We start from the raw sequence: 16,389 nt of genomic DNA, 5'->3' as shown, positions 1-16,389 counted from the left end.
AACAAGGTCCTTACTTAAATAACATTTTTGTTTGGTGATTAGATGATTCAATAAATAAGTAATTAAACAGAAATGAAGAGGAGAAAAGAATCAAAGAAAACACTGGGACGGATGCTACAGCATTTATGAATGGAGTGTCTACTTTTCCTTGTCTAGCAAAATGTAACTATAATTCATTTGGTGATATATCAATTTCCAACTGAAATACAAAACATAAATTAAAATGTTTGGAACTAACAACTTTTCCCATACTAAATGTATAAATCATTGTTAAAAATTATACAAAACATGCTTGTAAAAAAACAAACTGAAACGTTTTGGAAGAGAATTAACTAGTGAACATTTTGGAAGAGAATTATCAATTAAAAATTGCTGTTAAACATTAGATATTGAAAATTTCTTGCTTTTCTTAATGTATCATTTTGGTAACTTTTTTTTCCATAAGAGTAAGGCAATGATAAGGGGAACTTTTTTATTAATCCCAAAATGATCCTACCCCTGAGGCATTAGGAACATTTTGTTTTGTCAAATAATTTTTAATGCTCTAGATGAGTGAGACTAATGTGCTTATTGCTCAAAATAATAATTTGTCTTAAAATTAATTATTTAATTCCCAATAGCAATACACATTGACAAGATGGTTCTTCATTCCATAGTTGTATATAATTAAAAGTTTCTGCATTTTATTACTCTTCTGTTTTATTTGTAACTTAAAAATCTTCAACGGAAAAAGGGAAGGCTAAAAACAATCACATATGTTATTAGCATACATACTGCAATCGCAACAATATGGAAATCTACACAGCAAGAACAAAATGATTTCTTCTGTAGAATATGCACAAACCTTAGACAATATGATCCTTATACTATACTAGTTCAAGTTAATTTTAAAAATAGAAAGTGCTTTTAAAATATATATTTACAGCTTACAAACAACTTCCAGTCATCACTAATAACAACTTCATTTTATACATAATGAAAAATCTAGAGAGAATTTCATCAGTTCTCTTAATAAAAGGTTTATCTGTAATTTGGACTTTTTAGCAATGACTGGAAGTTGTTGGAGCAATGGCACCATGAAGTAATAATTCAGCTTATTTTTACTGTTTGATGTGGTTAAGCACCAAGAGCTGTGTAGAACTATAACTATGTAACTTGATTTTATATTGTAAAATGTGAATCTCTTAAAATCCCTAAAAATGACTTGTTCTGTAGTAAACAGATTTGATTTAAAGCACCAAAATATAATTTCCTAAAGGTAATAAACTGAATGATTCAATCAAGGTTAATAACCTAACCAAAATCTTCTTTTATAACATATTAAAACTATACATTTTTTTGCTTAAAATGTGCTCAAGCACCACCAAATGTTAAAATATAAAGTCACAGTTTAAGATAAATCCCCATTTTTACCTCAGCCTTAAAATGGTTGAGATGAACAAATAGTAAACGACATATGACTCTGTTCTTTAACAGCACCTTAAAGAAATACTGTATAACACTGCACCAAGGCAAGGCATCTGCTACTAAAACCTATGCCCAATGGTTATAGGGCCCTGCAACTCGAGTGAGAGCATAAGAAGACACTGTTATTACATTATCTTGCGTTACTGTTAATGCTCTGCGTGATGGAATTTGGTTGAACTCATTTTCTTCATAGAAAATCTCTCTGGCTTCATTGCTCTGCTTGGTTTTCCTACTGCTAGATTTTAGCTCAGTATTTTCCATCCCTAATCTTTCTGCTTCTTTTTCCTTCTCTTTTGCTCTCTCAGCCATTTTTGCCTCCCACATTGCTAATCCATGTTTTGGCTCATTTAAATTTTTGTGTTGGTAGAAGACTAAAGAGATTCGTGTGGGATGGCTGCGGTTTGGCTTCTTAATTGGTGTTGTGGCATGGAGTTCACGTCTTGCACATTCAATTAAGATAGAACCGTGAGAAGGTGCCACAGCAACACCACCAATATCATCATCCAAAAAATTGTGCTCACTGTCTGACCACATTTCCTCAGCTTTTTCTTCAGAATCCATTGGTTCTGCCATCACATTGTTTTGCTTTTCATTAATAGCTTTGGAATCACAAATCTGTTCTTGACGAGAACCACCTTTTTCCACTGGACATTTATGAGACATGTTAGCATCATTTCTGGTTACATCCTTTGTTGGAGAGTTTAATGGTATGGGCATATCACAAGGGTTGATTGACTGAGAAGGAGCATTTTCTAATTGAAGTTGACAATTTTGCATGTCATTTGGTTGGTGTTCAAGTATACTGTGCAGGGGGTCTTTAAGGGTTGGGTGGTCTGAAACAGTAACATCTGGAAGAATTGATGGCACACCATTCCTTCTTTCATTCAGCAAAATTCCAGTATAATCTTTGACGGACACATCGAAATTCTTATATTTAATATAAGGTGTCACATGAGGTTGTTTACTACTGCATTCAAAATACCCGTAGGGAACTGAAAAATCTTGTTGAATATCAGTCACTGCTGTTATGCTAGCCTTATGTGTTAATGATGAATAAGGATGTAAACTATCCACCTTAACAGGGGAGGAAGCCGTATATTGTTTTAATACAGAGCAACTTGTAGTAGCATTCGAAGTATGTTTCACGTTATAAGGGTGATCTGAAGTCTCCATTTTTATTCCAGGTTGCAAAGCATCTGTTTTGTTCCCTAAAAAAAAGCATACCAAAATGTAAATATATTTTCCTTATTCAGTTATTCAAATATAGATATTATAATTATATTTTCCACTTATTCTATAATTTGGAAGATATGGACAGTGACTGCATATTTCATAATGATCAAATTTATGACATTCGGACTTAATATTTGCTGAATTAGGATCATAATCACTTTTCAGACTGGTCAATGCTAGTGTATAAAACAGAAAACTTGCATAAACATCTTGCTACATTTTTTTATTCATCCCTCTGCAAAATATTCTTTTATTAAACATGTACAATAGGTAGAGCTATCGTATTCATGACTGTTTTACCCCAAATGATGATCCAAGAAAATGTTAGTGAACAGGAACAGATAACAGGAGCTTTGTGAGGGAATTCTACAGGTGAAGGAGTGATTACGTGATCCTTGGAGTAAGTGGTTGTCTGTAGTCTGTGTGTTTCTGTTTGAGGTGTGCTTGCTGCTTGCCTGAAAGATACTGTGGATCGAGCTTGTTTGTATGGAAGACCCTGTGCTGAGGCTAGCAGCCTGCAAAGCAAGGCTGAGAGCTTCTTAACAAGACTTTGATACTTAATCCCTTTAACACGCATCAAACCTTAACCAGGGGGCAAGGCTACTCAGGAAGGACAAGGATTTAAAAAGCCTGCTCCTAAGTGCCCAGAGGAACTAGCAAATGGGAGTTTTGCAAAGGAGTTTAGAGGGAGAATTTGAAGGGGGATAGATATACTTAATATTCTTTAAACTAAACTAAAACCAAAACCATCTGATTAAAAAAAAACTATCAAGAAGGAATTAGCTGTAGGAATAAAAAGAAGATGAAGGCAGAAGCCCAGTAACTGAGTGGGGGCTATCCAGTTTATTGCACCCAATGTGGCATGTATAAAATTACCTGCCCTATGGACAGGTGGTGTATGTGTGCATTTGGTGTAAGAACTGACCCTCAGGTTCCGTGCATGAGTTTTGGAGACCAGGGTGGCTGAAGTGGAGAGCTGGAGGCAAAGAGGTTCACAGATGAGACTTTCGAGGAGAATGGTCCAACCCCCAGTCAAACAGCCTCTGTGCTGCTGAGGAGGGTGAAAATCGCAGGGAAGGAGAATATCCAACTGGAGCAGAGGGAAATGATGTCATAGTTGGGACCAATGTTTCTGATAATCTTTTCCAATTTTGTGTGGATTTTTTTCCATCCATGTGAAGAATAAATGTTGTATGTGCACTGAGGCATGTGTGGAAGTGCACCATCAACAGAAACACAACCTTAGCTGTAAAAGCAGCGAGGAGTCCTGTGGCACCTTATAGACTAACTGCAGTGTAGGAGCATAAGCTTTCGTGGGCAAAGACCCACTTCGTCACATGCATGTGACGAAGTGGGTCTTTGCCCACGAAAGCTTATGTTCCTACACTGCAGTTAGTCTATAAGGTGCCACAGGACTCCTCGCCGCTTTTGCAGATTCAGACTAACATGGCTACCCCTCTGATACTTAACCTTAGCTGTGGGCACTGTTCTAATGAGCTTGACAGCATTTTAATTTCTCCTGAGCAATCACACAAGTGCACAGCTGAAGGGTGCTGAAGGGAGTAGTTAGACTGAGGATAGGAGGGGAAAGTCCTCTGTGGATGATGCTTAAAGGGTTTGCACTACCTAGCAGGGTATGCGTGCTGAAGGACTTCACAGTGTTCCTGGAGTTCTTAAGGCTATGGAGACAGGTCTTGGATAATCTGCTGAACCTCATGTGGAAGACCAGATGGTTGCAGACAGACAACCCACTTCATGGCAATACCAGAGGTGAGGATATGTGCTGCTAAATCCCCAGCATCCAGGAAAGCTTAAGGGCAACCGCCTTGCCGTCTGGGGCCAGAGCACCAAACTCAGAGTCCTAGGGAGGGAATCCTTGGGGAAGCCTATAAGTTGTATGCGTAGTGACTCAGGCTATCTAGCTGGTTTGCTATCCAGAGAATTAAACCCCTCTCTGGAGTAGACCCTGCAGGCAAACATGTCAATGCACTTAGTGTTCTTAGATTTGGCCTGATGACTCTGATGCTCTTTTTCATTCATCACTTCCACAGGTGCAAATGTATTCAAATCCCTTAAGAGGGATGAAATATTTCCTTTAACCCCCGTGGCTGCCAGGGGGATGGAGGCAAGGGTCTGCCAGACAATTTTGGCCGATGCCGACGCAGAACTGAACTAGTTAAAGAAAAAAACTCTGTAACTATGCTTTTCAGCTGGTTCCTATATGCCAATAAAAATGGGTCTCCACAAACGGCAGCTAAGTTGTGTTCATTATTTATTTACTATGCTCAAATGCATTTTAAAATGCCTGCATTGCTACAGTACGCTGTAGCAACAGCAAAATATATAAATTAAAGGAGAAAAATCCTGGATGTAGTAATTTGTGCATCCAAACTGACTTTAATTCACAGAATATAAATTCTCTAAAAATAATCCACTCTAAAATACAAACATCTCACAAATAGATACCAAATCTCCCTCATGTCACCTGGCTAGTAAAAACCTAGGAAAAGAGATGGGCCTTATAGATGAACTAAAATGTTAAAACATTCAGTTTCTGTCCAACCAGTGGGTCGTGGTGAGTACATTCCATATTCTTTTACATGACTGAATTATGCTGTAGCTTCATTTTGCTTCCAGCTGGCTACAGTTGAATATCTAGCAGCAATTAAGTGAAAGAACAGTATTAACCAGCTTCCAAAGTCTGTGACTGGCTTACTTTCATACTCTAGTTTCTTTGATTAATCACTTTCCAGTTCTTTTCAATTTTTCTCTAGCCTTTATTCTAATGACATACTGTCCTCTTGGAGCCCAATTAAACAGTGTGATCAAACTGTTTTATTGTTGCTTCAGCACTGCAAAGCATCCTAAAACCACCTGTCTTTCCAAATCTTCTAGTGGTATAGAAGGCCTGTTGGTGGTGCTAAATCATGATCTGCTCAGATACTGGCATAGGAGGTATGGCCTAGGTATTTATTGATCCCTGGCAGTGGGAATCAATGGCAACCAGGCATAAATTTGGACAGCCTTCACAAAACTCTAGTGTGTATCAGACACCATCCAGTCCCAATCCAACCCCAGAAACAGGAGAGCATGATGGCTGTTTAAAGCTCTCTTTGCCCCTCTCCATCATACTGCCTTTTGCACTGTTCATCTGGATTAAGAAATCTAGCCTTTGATTTTATAGGCAAATCATAGTCTCAAGTGGAAATAGAACTCCATTTCTATATACACAAATGTTGATTAAATTCTTCTTTAATAATATATTCATATAATTTTCTTAAAATTAAAACGGACACATTTGGAAATGCAGCAACATTGTTAAATTTCTTTGAAGATATTGCTGACAGATAGAAATGGGAGATTCACGTGATTAATTTAGATATCAAAAAATATTTGAGAAACAGTTAATTTCTGAAGTCTACCCTCCAATGAAAAATCAGAAACTGGCAATAAAATAGGGTGCCGGAGATAAAGAGTAGTTGTAGGGATTACAAGTGTGGTGATGCTTTAATGGTTGAAGGATGCTTTTTGTTCATAACATTTAAATGATCTAGGAGGTCAAAACTAAAACTAGGGACTGAGTTAATAAGGAAAACGGTAACCATGCTTCAAAGGCAGGAGGGCCAGCAGATTGCTAATGCAGTTAAAAGTAAGGTAGAAAAGTGTAAAATAATTAGTCTAAAACCAAACTCCAATGAAATAACCAATGAAATAACCCAGGAAAAAGACTCATATACTTTAAGGTCAGAAGGGACCACTATGATCATCTAGTCTGACCCCCTGCACAATGCAGGCCACAGAATCTCACCCACCCACTCCTGGAATAATCCTCTCACCTATATCTCAGATACTGAAGCCTTCAAATACTTTGAAGACCCCAAGATGCAGAGAATCCTCCAGCAAGTGATCTGTCCCCCATGCTACAGAGGAAGGCGAAAAACCTCCAGGGCCTCTGCCAATCTACCCTGGAGGAAAATTCCTTCCCGACACCAAATATGGCGATCAGCTAAACCCTGAGCATGTGGGCAAGACTCACCAGCCAGACACCTAGGAAGTTCTCTGTAGTAACTCCTATCATCCCTCCATTGGCCTATTTACCACTAATAATGAAAGGTCAATTAGTTACCAAGATCATGTTATCTCATCAAACTATCCCCTTCATAAACCCATCTAGCTTAATCTTGAAGCCAGATAAGTCTTTTGCCCCCACTACTACCCTTGGAAGGCTGTTCCAGAACTTCACTCCTCTAATGGTTAGAAACCTTCGTCTAATTTCAAGTCTTAACTTCTTACTAGCCAGCTTATATCCATTTGTTCTGGTGTCCACATTGGTATTAAGCTTAAATAATTCCTCTCCCTCCCTGGTATTTGTCCCTCTAATATATTTAGAGAGAGCAATCATGTCTCCCCTCAGCCTTCTTTTGGTTAAGGTAAACAAGCCAAGCTCCTTGAGTGTCCTTTCATAAGACAGGCTTCCATTCCTCGGATCATCCTAGTGGCTCTTCTTTGTACCTGTTCCAGTTTGAATTCATCCTTCTTAAACATGGGAGACCAGAACTGCACACAATATTCCAAATGAGGTCTCACCAATGTCTTGTATAACGGCACTAACACCTCCTTATCCCTACTGGAAATATCTCGCCTAATGCATCCCAAGACCATATTAGCCTTTTTCACGGCCACGTCACAATGGTGGCTCATAGTCATCCTGTGATCAACCAGGACTCCGAGTTCCTTCTCTTCTTCCATTACTTCAAACAGATGTGTCCCCAGCTTATAACTAAAATTCCTGTTATTAATTCCTAAATGCATAACCTTACACTTCTCACTATAAATTTCATCCTATTGCTATCACTCCAATTTACAAGGTCATCCAGATCTTCCTGTATGATATCCCGATCCTTTTCTGAATTGGCAATACCTCCCAACTTTGTGTCATCCGCAAATTTTATCAGGACACTCCCACTTTTGGTGCCAAGGTCAGTAATAAAAAGATTAAATAAAACTGGCCCCCAAACTGATCCCTGAGGAACTCCGCTAGTAACCTCTCTCCAACCTGACAGTTCACCTTTCAGTATGACCCGCTGTAGTCTCCCCTTTAACCAGTTGCTTATCCACCTCTCAATTTTCATATTGATCCCCATCTTTTCCAATTTAACCAATAATTTCCCATGTGGTACTGTATGAAATTCCTTACTGAAATCAAGGTAGAGTAGATCCACTGCATTTCCTTTATCTAAAAAATCTGTTACTTTCTCAAAAATGGAGATCAGGTTGGTTTGGCACGATCTACCTTTTGTAAAACCATGTTGTAATTTGTCCCAATTACCATTAACCTCACTGTCCCTACCTACTTTCTCCTTCAAATTTTTTTTCAAGATCTTGCATACTACAGATGTCAAACTAACAGGGCTGTAGTTACCCGGGTCGCTTTTTTCCCCTTTCTTAAAAATAAGAACTATATTAGCAATTCTCCAGTCAAATGGTATAACCCCTGAGTTTAGAGATTTATTAAAAAAAATTGCTAATGGACTTACAATTTCATGTGCCAGTTCCTTTAATATTCTTGGATGAAGATTATCTTGGCCCCCCGATTTACTCCCATTAAGCTGTTCAAGTTTGGCTTTTACCTCGGATATGGTAATATCTATCTCCATATCCTTATTCCCATTTGTTATGTTACCCTTATCCCTAAGCTCTTCATTAACCTCGTTAAAGACTGAAGTAAAGTATTTGTTTAGATATTGGGCCATGCCTAGATTATCCTTAACCTCCACTCCGTCCTCAGTCATTAGCGGTCCCACTTCTTCTTTTTTTGTTTTTTTCCTATTTAAATGGCTACAAAACCTTTTATTATTGGTTTTAATTCCCTTTGCAAGTTCCAACTCTACCTGACTTTTAGCCTCTCTCACTTTGTCCCTACATGCTCTAACCTCAATAAGGTAGCTTTCTTTGCTGGTCACTCCCACCATGTTCTACTCCTTATATGCTTTCTGCTTTTTCTTAATCACTTCTCTGAGATGCTTGCTCATCCAGCTTGGTCTAAAATACCTGCCTAAATTTTTTTTCCCCTTTCTTGGGATACAGGCTTCTGATAGCTTCTGCAACTTTAACTTTAAATAATCCCAGGCCTCCTCTGCCTTAAGATCCATACATTCTCTAGTCCAATCCACTTCCCTAACTAATTTCCTTAATTTATTAAAGTTAGCCCTTTTGAAATAAAAAACTCTAGTCTCAGATTTAGTTTTGTTTATCCTTCCGTTTAATTTGAACTGAATTAGCTCATGATCGCTCGAGCCAAGGTTGTCCCCTACAACCATTTCATCTATGAGGTCCTCACTACTCACCAAAACCACATCTAAAATGGCATCCCCCCCTTGTTGGTTCAGCAACTACTTGATGAAGGAATTCATCAGCTATCACATCTAGGAAAATCTGAGCCCTATTATTATTACTAGCACTTGTTCTCCAGTCTATATCTGGAAAGTTGAAGTCTCCCATGATTACGCAGTTTCTATGAGTATTTACTTCATTAAAAACATTAAAGAGGTCTCTATCCATATCCAAATTAGATCCCGGTGGTCTATAACCCCCCAAGCACTATCCCAGGGGAGGATCTGATAGTTTTCTTCCCCAATGTGATTTTTGCCTTGACAGACTCTGTCTTCTCCATTCCATCACTTTTTATTTCTTTACAATCTACCTCATCTGTGATATCCAATTCTACTCCACCACCTTTACCCTTATTTCTGTCTTTCCTAAACAGCACATACCCTTCAATACCTGTACTCCAGTCATGCCTAGTATTCCACCATGTTTCTGTTATTCCTATAATATCTGGTTTCACTTCCTGGACCAATAGCTCTAGTTCCTCCTTTTTGTTACCTAGGCTCCTCGCATTGGTGTACAAACATTTTAATTTTTGCTGTTTGGCCTCATTCACATTCTTTACCCAATTTGGCATAGATGTTATACCTCCAATATGACCTATTAGACTAGTATCCACCCCACCCTTCCTCATGTTCATTCTCCTACCCCCAGCTATATCCTTTCTTACTTCATTTTCCTCCCTCTCAGTGTTAAAATCCGGCGTAGAGATTACCTTGGCATCTCCCAACCATCTCCCCCAAATTCCTAGTTTAAAGCTCTCTTAATAAGTTGAGCCAGCCTCCATCCTCGAAGTCTATTTCCCTCCCTACTTAGGTGAAGTCCATCTCCAGAGAACAGTCCTCTGTCCATAAATGCCTCCCAGTGACCATACATCCCAAAGCCCTCCTTATAGCATATCCAGAGATATGTTATCTCTGGAACGTTCAACGCTCCCTTTCTCACAAGCTGAGAAGGGGCCACCCAAAGTTCATTAGGCACACCTGAATCTACTGCCTGAAACCTATTAAACCCTCCTTCTCTAGTGATGGACAGGGAGGAGAGAGAGGTCAGCAGTTACCAGGCTAATAGCAGCAGGGAAGTAGCTTCACCAGGGCTGTGTCCAGACTCAGGAGTTTTTTCAAAAAAAGTAGCCTTTTTTCGAAAAAACATCACCTGCGTCTAGACTGCAGCTGTGTTCTTTCGAAATTAAATTGAAAGAATGCGGCTTTTCTTTCGACAGCGGTAAACCTCATTTCACGAGGAAGAACGCCTTTTTTTGAAAGTGCTCTTGAATGCCAACAGCGCTTTTTAGAAAGAGATCATCCAGACTCACTCGTTTCTTTCTTTCGAAAAAGTGGCTTGCTTTTTCGAAAGTACTGCTTGCAGTCTAGACGCTCTTTTTCGAAAGAGGCTTTTTCGAAAGATACTTTCGAAAAAGCCTCTTTCAAAAGAGGCTTGCAGTCTAGACATAGCCCAGGAGAAAAGGCTGTGTTCCTTCTCACAGGGGAAGGAGACAAGTATGAGTGCTGGCTAGGGGAAGGACTGGCATCCTGACAATGAGAAATCAGGAAAAGGTATCATGCTTTGTTTGCAGTATGGACACTTCCTGGACAAATAGCTCTAGTTCCTCCATTTTGTTACCTAGGCTCCTCCCATTGGTGTACAAACATTTTAATTTTTGCTGTTTGGCCTCACTCACATTCTTTACCCAATTTGACATGGACCTTGCACCTCCAATATGACCTATTAGACAAGTATCCACCCTACCCTTCCTCATGTCCATTTTCCTACCCCCAGCTATATCCTTTCTTACTTCGTTTTCCTCCCTCTCAATGCTAAAATCCGGCGTAGAGATTACCTGGACATCTCCCAACCATCTCCCCCAAATTCCTAGTTTAAAGCTCTCTTAATCAGTTGAGCCGGCCTCCATCCTAGAAGTCTATTTCCCTCCCTACTTAGGTGAAGTCCATCCCGAGAGAACAGTCCTCTGTCTGTGAATGCCTCCCAGTGGCCATACATCCCAAAGCCCTCCTTATAGCACCACTGCCTGAACCATCTACTGAGCATCATAATCCTGTCACATCTTAAGTTACCATTCTCTAGGAACAGGCAAAATCCCACTAAAGATCACCTCAATTTCCTTGAGCGTCCTCCCCAGCCTGGCAAAGTCTCCCTTGATTCGTTCCAGTGAGAATCTAGCCATATCATTTGTTCCTACATGAAGGATGATCAATGGATTCTTTCCCGCTCCCTTTAGCATCCACTTCAACTTCAGTTCCACATCCCGTATCTTAGCACCTGGCAGACAGCACACCCTTCTATTCTCTGAATCAGCTCTGGTTACAGGCCTATCTATTCTTCTCAATAAGGAGTCTCCAATCATGTAGACCTGCCTTTTCCTGGTGACAGTGCAATTCTCTGGTGTATCTCTTGCTTCCTCTGGCTGCAAGTCCTTTCCATTCCTGTTTTCCCTTGTAATCCTCTTCAACCCATCCTGTATCCTCCTGATGCTCATTATTGGTGTTGTCTCCATCGACTCCTCCCCTTTATCTATGGGACTAGCCACTCTTCTCTTCTTCCTTACCCTTCTATCTTCATTGTCCACCTGCTGTACCCCCTTCTTCATTCTCCAACTCCGCATACCTGTTCTTGAGCTCTATTTCTCCTTCACTGACCCATCTTTTCCTCTGCCTGGTTCTCTTAGTCCACATGCTTCCATTTTCTTCACCCAGCAGTCCCCCCTCCAAGGCCCTTGATCTTGCTTCCATCTGCATATCTAAACTTTCCCCTTCAGCCACGTCATGCCTTTGCTCCATCATCTGCTCAAACCCCCTTCTAAACTCGACCAGAGTTTCCACCTGCATCTCTAGTCCTCAGATTTTTTCTTCCATCAGCTCTATCAGGAGGCACTTCATGCAAACAAAACACTTTTCAGGTAACCCCTCCAGAATCATGTACATACCGCAGCTACCACATCCAATCATTCTCCTTGTGTTCTCTACTACTTGGGCCATGGGCACTACTGCCTCTGTGTTTTATCTGCTTTCTCACCAAAATCCTATTAGACTGGGGAACACAAAAACAAACCAAAACACACCCCCCATGGCAAAAACATACCCCAAACTCCCACTCAAACTCCCTTGTTTACAACTCTGTTTGCTGGATCCTGTGCCGCTGCAGCTATATGTGCCGCTGCCTGACTGGAAGGCTGCCTTTATAGGACCCCTAATCAGTGAAGCCCCGCCCCCAATCAGGGCTCAGCTTCTCTCCCAGCACACTGCTCCTATAAGCCTCTACACCCGTGGTCCCCAACACGGTGCCCGCGGGCGCCATGGCGCCTGCGGGGGCATTTCAATGCACCCGCCAGGTGCTCGGGGCTGGCCTGGTCCCGGGCACATGGCGCACGGGCGCTTGCGGGGTGGGGAGAGCACGCTTGGCGGGGGGAGCGCCGGCCCCGGGCGCACGGCGGGGGGGAGCGCCGGCCCCAGGCGTGCGGCGGGGGGAGCGCCGGCCCCGGGCGCGCGGCACTCGGCGGGGGGAGCGCCAGCCCCGGGCGCGTGGCACTCGGCGGGGAGCGCCGGCCCTGGGCACGCGGCGGGGGGGAGCGCCGGCCGTGGGCGCGCGGCACTCGGCGGGAGGGGGGAGCTCCGGCCCCGGGTGCGTGGCACTCGGCAGGGGGGAGCACTGGCCCCGGGGCGTGCGGCGCTTGGCGGGGGGCCCCGCCCCCAGGCGCGCGGCCCTTGGAGGGGGCCCCGCCCCCAGGCGCGCGGCAAGGGGGGGCCCGCCCCCGGGCGCGCAAGTGTCCCCGCCCCCTGGCGCCCGGCGGGCAAATGGCCACGCCCCCTGGCGCCCGGCAACCTCAAAAGGTTGGGGACCACTGCTCTACACACACAAACAATACAAATACAAAACCAAACCAAACATGATCCAGCAAGTACAGCAAAATCTCTCTAAAATCTCTAAAGCTTTTAGAGCCAAGCTTTAGGGATTCTCTTTAATTTTACAAATATAGAAATTGCCATATCAGATCAGACTAGTGATTCATTTAGTTCAATAACCTGTTCCTAACAGTGGCACCTACCCTAATAATAGAATGTACAGTGAAAAAAAACACTTGTAACAGATTATCCCCTAATTCTCTGACTTGTGGGGGATGAGAATTTCTTCCTAACCCTTGTATCATATTCTGTTAGTTATCAGCCTGATGTTGTGTCCTGAAATGAGAGTTTTTATCTTTTAGATAATATCCTTATCTCATCTGCTGTAACAATGTGGCTGTGTCTACACTGGCATGAATTTCCGGAAATGCTTAAAACGGAATACTATTCCGTTTTCAGTTTTTCCAGGAAAGGAGCGTCTACATTGGCAGGCTGCTTTTCCGGAAAAGCCCTTTTTCCGGAAAAGCATCTGTGGCCAATGTAGACGCGCTTTTCCAGAAAAGAACCCCGATCGCCATTTTCACGATCGGGGCTTTTTTCCGGAAAAGACTACTGGTCTGTCTACACTGGCCCTTTTCCAGAACAGTGTTCCGGAATAAGGACTTATGCCCGAGCGGGAGCAGAATAGTTTTTCCGGAATAGTGGCTGATTTTGTACAGTAGAGCATCGTTGCTTTTCCGGAAATTCAAGGGCCAGTGTAGACAGCTCGCAGCTTATTCCGGAAAAGCGGCTGATTTTCCGGAATAAGTGGCCCAGTATAGACACAGCCTGTGTGTTTTAATTCTCCATATGAATTTTTAATTGACTAAGATCTTGTCCTCAATAATACCATGAAGCAAGGAGTTCCATAAGTTAACCACACATGTATGTAAAACTGTATTTCCTTTTATTAATTTTGAACTTGCCACCTTTCAATTTAATTAAATATGCTTTGTTCATGTATTATGAGAAGCATTAAGCAGGAGCACCTGAGCTGCTTACTTTGTAATTTTCATTATTTTGTCTAGCTCAGGTTATGCCCTGCTTAGACATCACTTCTTTAAACTACAGAGCCAATCCTTGTTATTTTCTTATGGAGAAGTTTTTCATGCTTCCAGTAATTTTCTAAATCCTGTCTCTGAACCACTTCCATTTTTGCTATGCCTTTTTAAAAACAGTGTAATCAAAACTTAAACAATATTTGGTAAGGGGTTGTAAATTTTTGAGCTGCTAAATTCCTGTCTGCTGTCAGAACTGTGGAAGATGCTGCTTAGGGATGTCAACGTATAGATGACTACTTGATAAGCCTAGGCTTGTTGGTTAATCCTGTTGACTATACGCATTCCTCCTCTCCCTCATTGCCTCTGTATGATTCTGGTATTCTTAGCACAACCTTGTCATCATGGAAAATGCAGTGAGGTTTCTACCTGGACAGAGACAAGATGGGTAAGGTAATATCTTCTATTGGAAAAAAAGATACAAAATTTTGAGGATCAGGAGAGCTCTTCTTCAGTCAGACTCTTCAGTTACTCTCTTATATACTGGGCACAACACAGCTACAACACTGCATAATTCAGTAACTTGTCTAGCAAACATGACGGTGACTAGAAAACAGGTAGTAACAAACATAAAATGGAGATATTGAAGTTTGGGGTTTTAACGGACCGCTGGAGTCTGGATAGAGCAGTGGTCCCCAACGCAGTGCCTATGGGCGCCACAGCGCCCGCCAGGCCATTTCTGTGCGCCTGCCGATTGGGGCCGGCCCCGCCCCCAAGTGCACAGCACATGGGCGGCCCTGCCCCCCGGGCGTGCGGTGCATGGGCTGTGCCGGCCCCAGGCACACGGCGTATGGGCATCCCCACCCCTGGGCATGCAGGACAGGAGTGGCGCCGTCCAGGTGCCCAGCGCGTGAGTGGCCCCAGCCCTGGGCGCCCGGCAGCCCCAAAAGGTTGGGGACCACTGGGATAGAGGAATGGGCCTTGGTAAAGGATGGCTGGTTTCATCTCTAGCTGCAATGTTTCCAATTTCATTTCTATCAGACAGGAGAATTCTGGTCTCCTTTACCAGTGCAGAGCTAGCTCTATCACCTTTGCTCCTTCTCGCCTTATCTTCCGGATCATCTTTTCTAGAAGTGGAAAGGCAGGGAATGTGTATAGCAAGCCTTGTGGCCATCTTTGTGAAAGAGCATCAATCCCCAGAGATCTGATTGCCTGGTGAAGTACTTCTGTTGCCTTTACTTCTTGCAATTGGTGAACAAGTTGATTGCCAGAAGGCCAAACTGCAAAACTGCAAAACCACAGTGACGATTTCCTGATTTAGGCACCATTCTGAGCTTTGCATCTGGTGAGCCAATCTGCCTGTTGATTCTGCTCTCCTTTTTTCCCTGTGATTGCTGATACACTCCACAGTAGTCATGTTGTCTGACATGAACAGAATATGTTCACCCTCAGGACAGTTCAGGAACTTTCACAGGGCTATCCTGACAAATCCGAGTTCTAATTTATTCAAGTCATGGCTCCTTTCGTTGGGAGTTCCAGGTGTTCTGCACTATCTCTTGTACCGAATATATGCTCCCTATCCCATCAAGTTGCCATTGCTTGTGAACATCTTTGAATCCAGAAGGCATGTAGGAAAAATCCTTTTGTAGAGCTCTGTGCAGGTACAAATTTATATCCGTGGATGTAAATGATGTGGATATAAATGAATATTTGCAAAACCACAGGACTCTCCCGGGAACTACAGCAGTGAAAGGAGCAGAACATGGAGCCACTGCTCACAGGAGCAAGGGCTCAATGCCAGCAGCTCCTCTAGCATAGCTATGCCACCCCCATCCCTTCTACACAGCTGGTGCCATGGGGCTTTTATTGCAGTGTAGATGTATGTACCCTTCATCAGAGGATGAATCTCTTAGATTTGTTATGACTTTTATTTTTTATTTTGCTATTTTTTAATATTTTTAGCCTTTCTGGCTTGCTTTGCAGGTATTGGTGCCTGCTTGTAGACAGAGTATTGTCTTTTGTGGCTTGCTTTAAGCAGTGTGTTGAGCCCTTGGAATATATCTCCCTCTAAGTCCTCCACCTCAGTGTTTCACTCCCTGTGGCCAGGGTGTTTTGGAATCAAATTGTGGTCTCAGATACAGCAGTGTAAATCTACAGTAACTCAGAGTGGAGTGAAATTATGCTACATGTATACTGAAGAAAGCAAGATTAGAGATTGCCTGCGAGAATTGTGCTAGTTTTTATCTCTTTATACTACAAAATAAAATCTATGTGCTGCATTCAGCTAGCATTACTGCCTCCATTATAACAGTATTTAAAAGGAAAAACTGAGAATGAGAAATTAACTTTTTGCAAATTATTTGCTTTGTTGCACCATCCAAATAACTGAAGTGATGCAAACAAGA

At 42.2% G+C, this 16,389-nt stretch overlaps 1 protein-coding gene across 3 annotated transcripts in view; it reads right to left on the bottom strand.

Moving 5' to 3' along the window:
* Positions 1-1,141: 1,141 nt before the first annotated feature.
* Positions 1,142-16,389, bottom strand: part of TET1 (tet methylcytosine dioxygenase 1) — a 142,328-nt gene continuing 127,080 nt past the window's right edge. For all 3 annotated transcript variants that reach the window (XM_006125251.5, XM_006125252.5, XM_075934927.2), the window contains one exon: positions 1,142-2,675. In XM_006125251.5, the coding sequence (XP_006125313.3) occupies positions 1,534-2,675 (1,142 nt within the window). In that variant the 3' untranslated portion in view covers positions 1,142-1,533. The remainder of the gene's footprint in view (positions 2,676-16,389) is intronic.

Source organism: Pelodiscus sinensis, chromosome 8 (genome assembly GCF_052426305.1).
Source record: "Pelodiscus sinensis isolate ZL-2025 chromosome 8, ASM5242630v1, whole genome shotgun sequence".
NCBI classification, from domain to species: domain Eukaryota; kingdom Metazoa; phylum Chordata; order Testudines; family Trionychidae; genus Pelodiscus; species Pelodiscus sinensis.
Note: the sequence above shows the minus strand (reverse complement) of the source record. Positions and strands in the feature narration are given on the sequence as shown.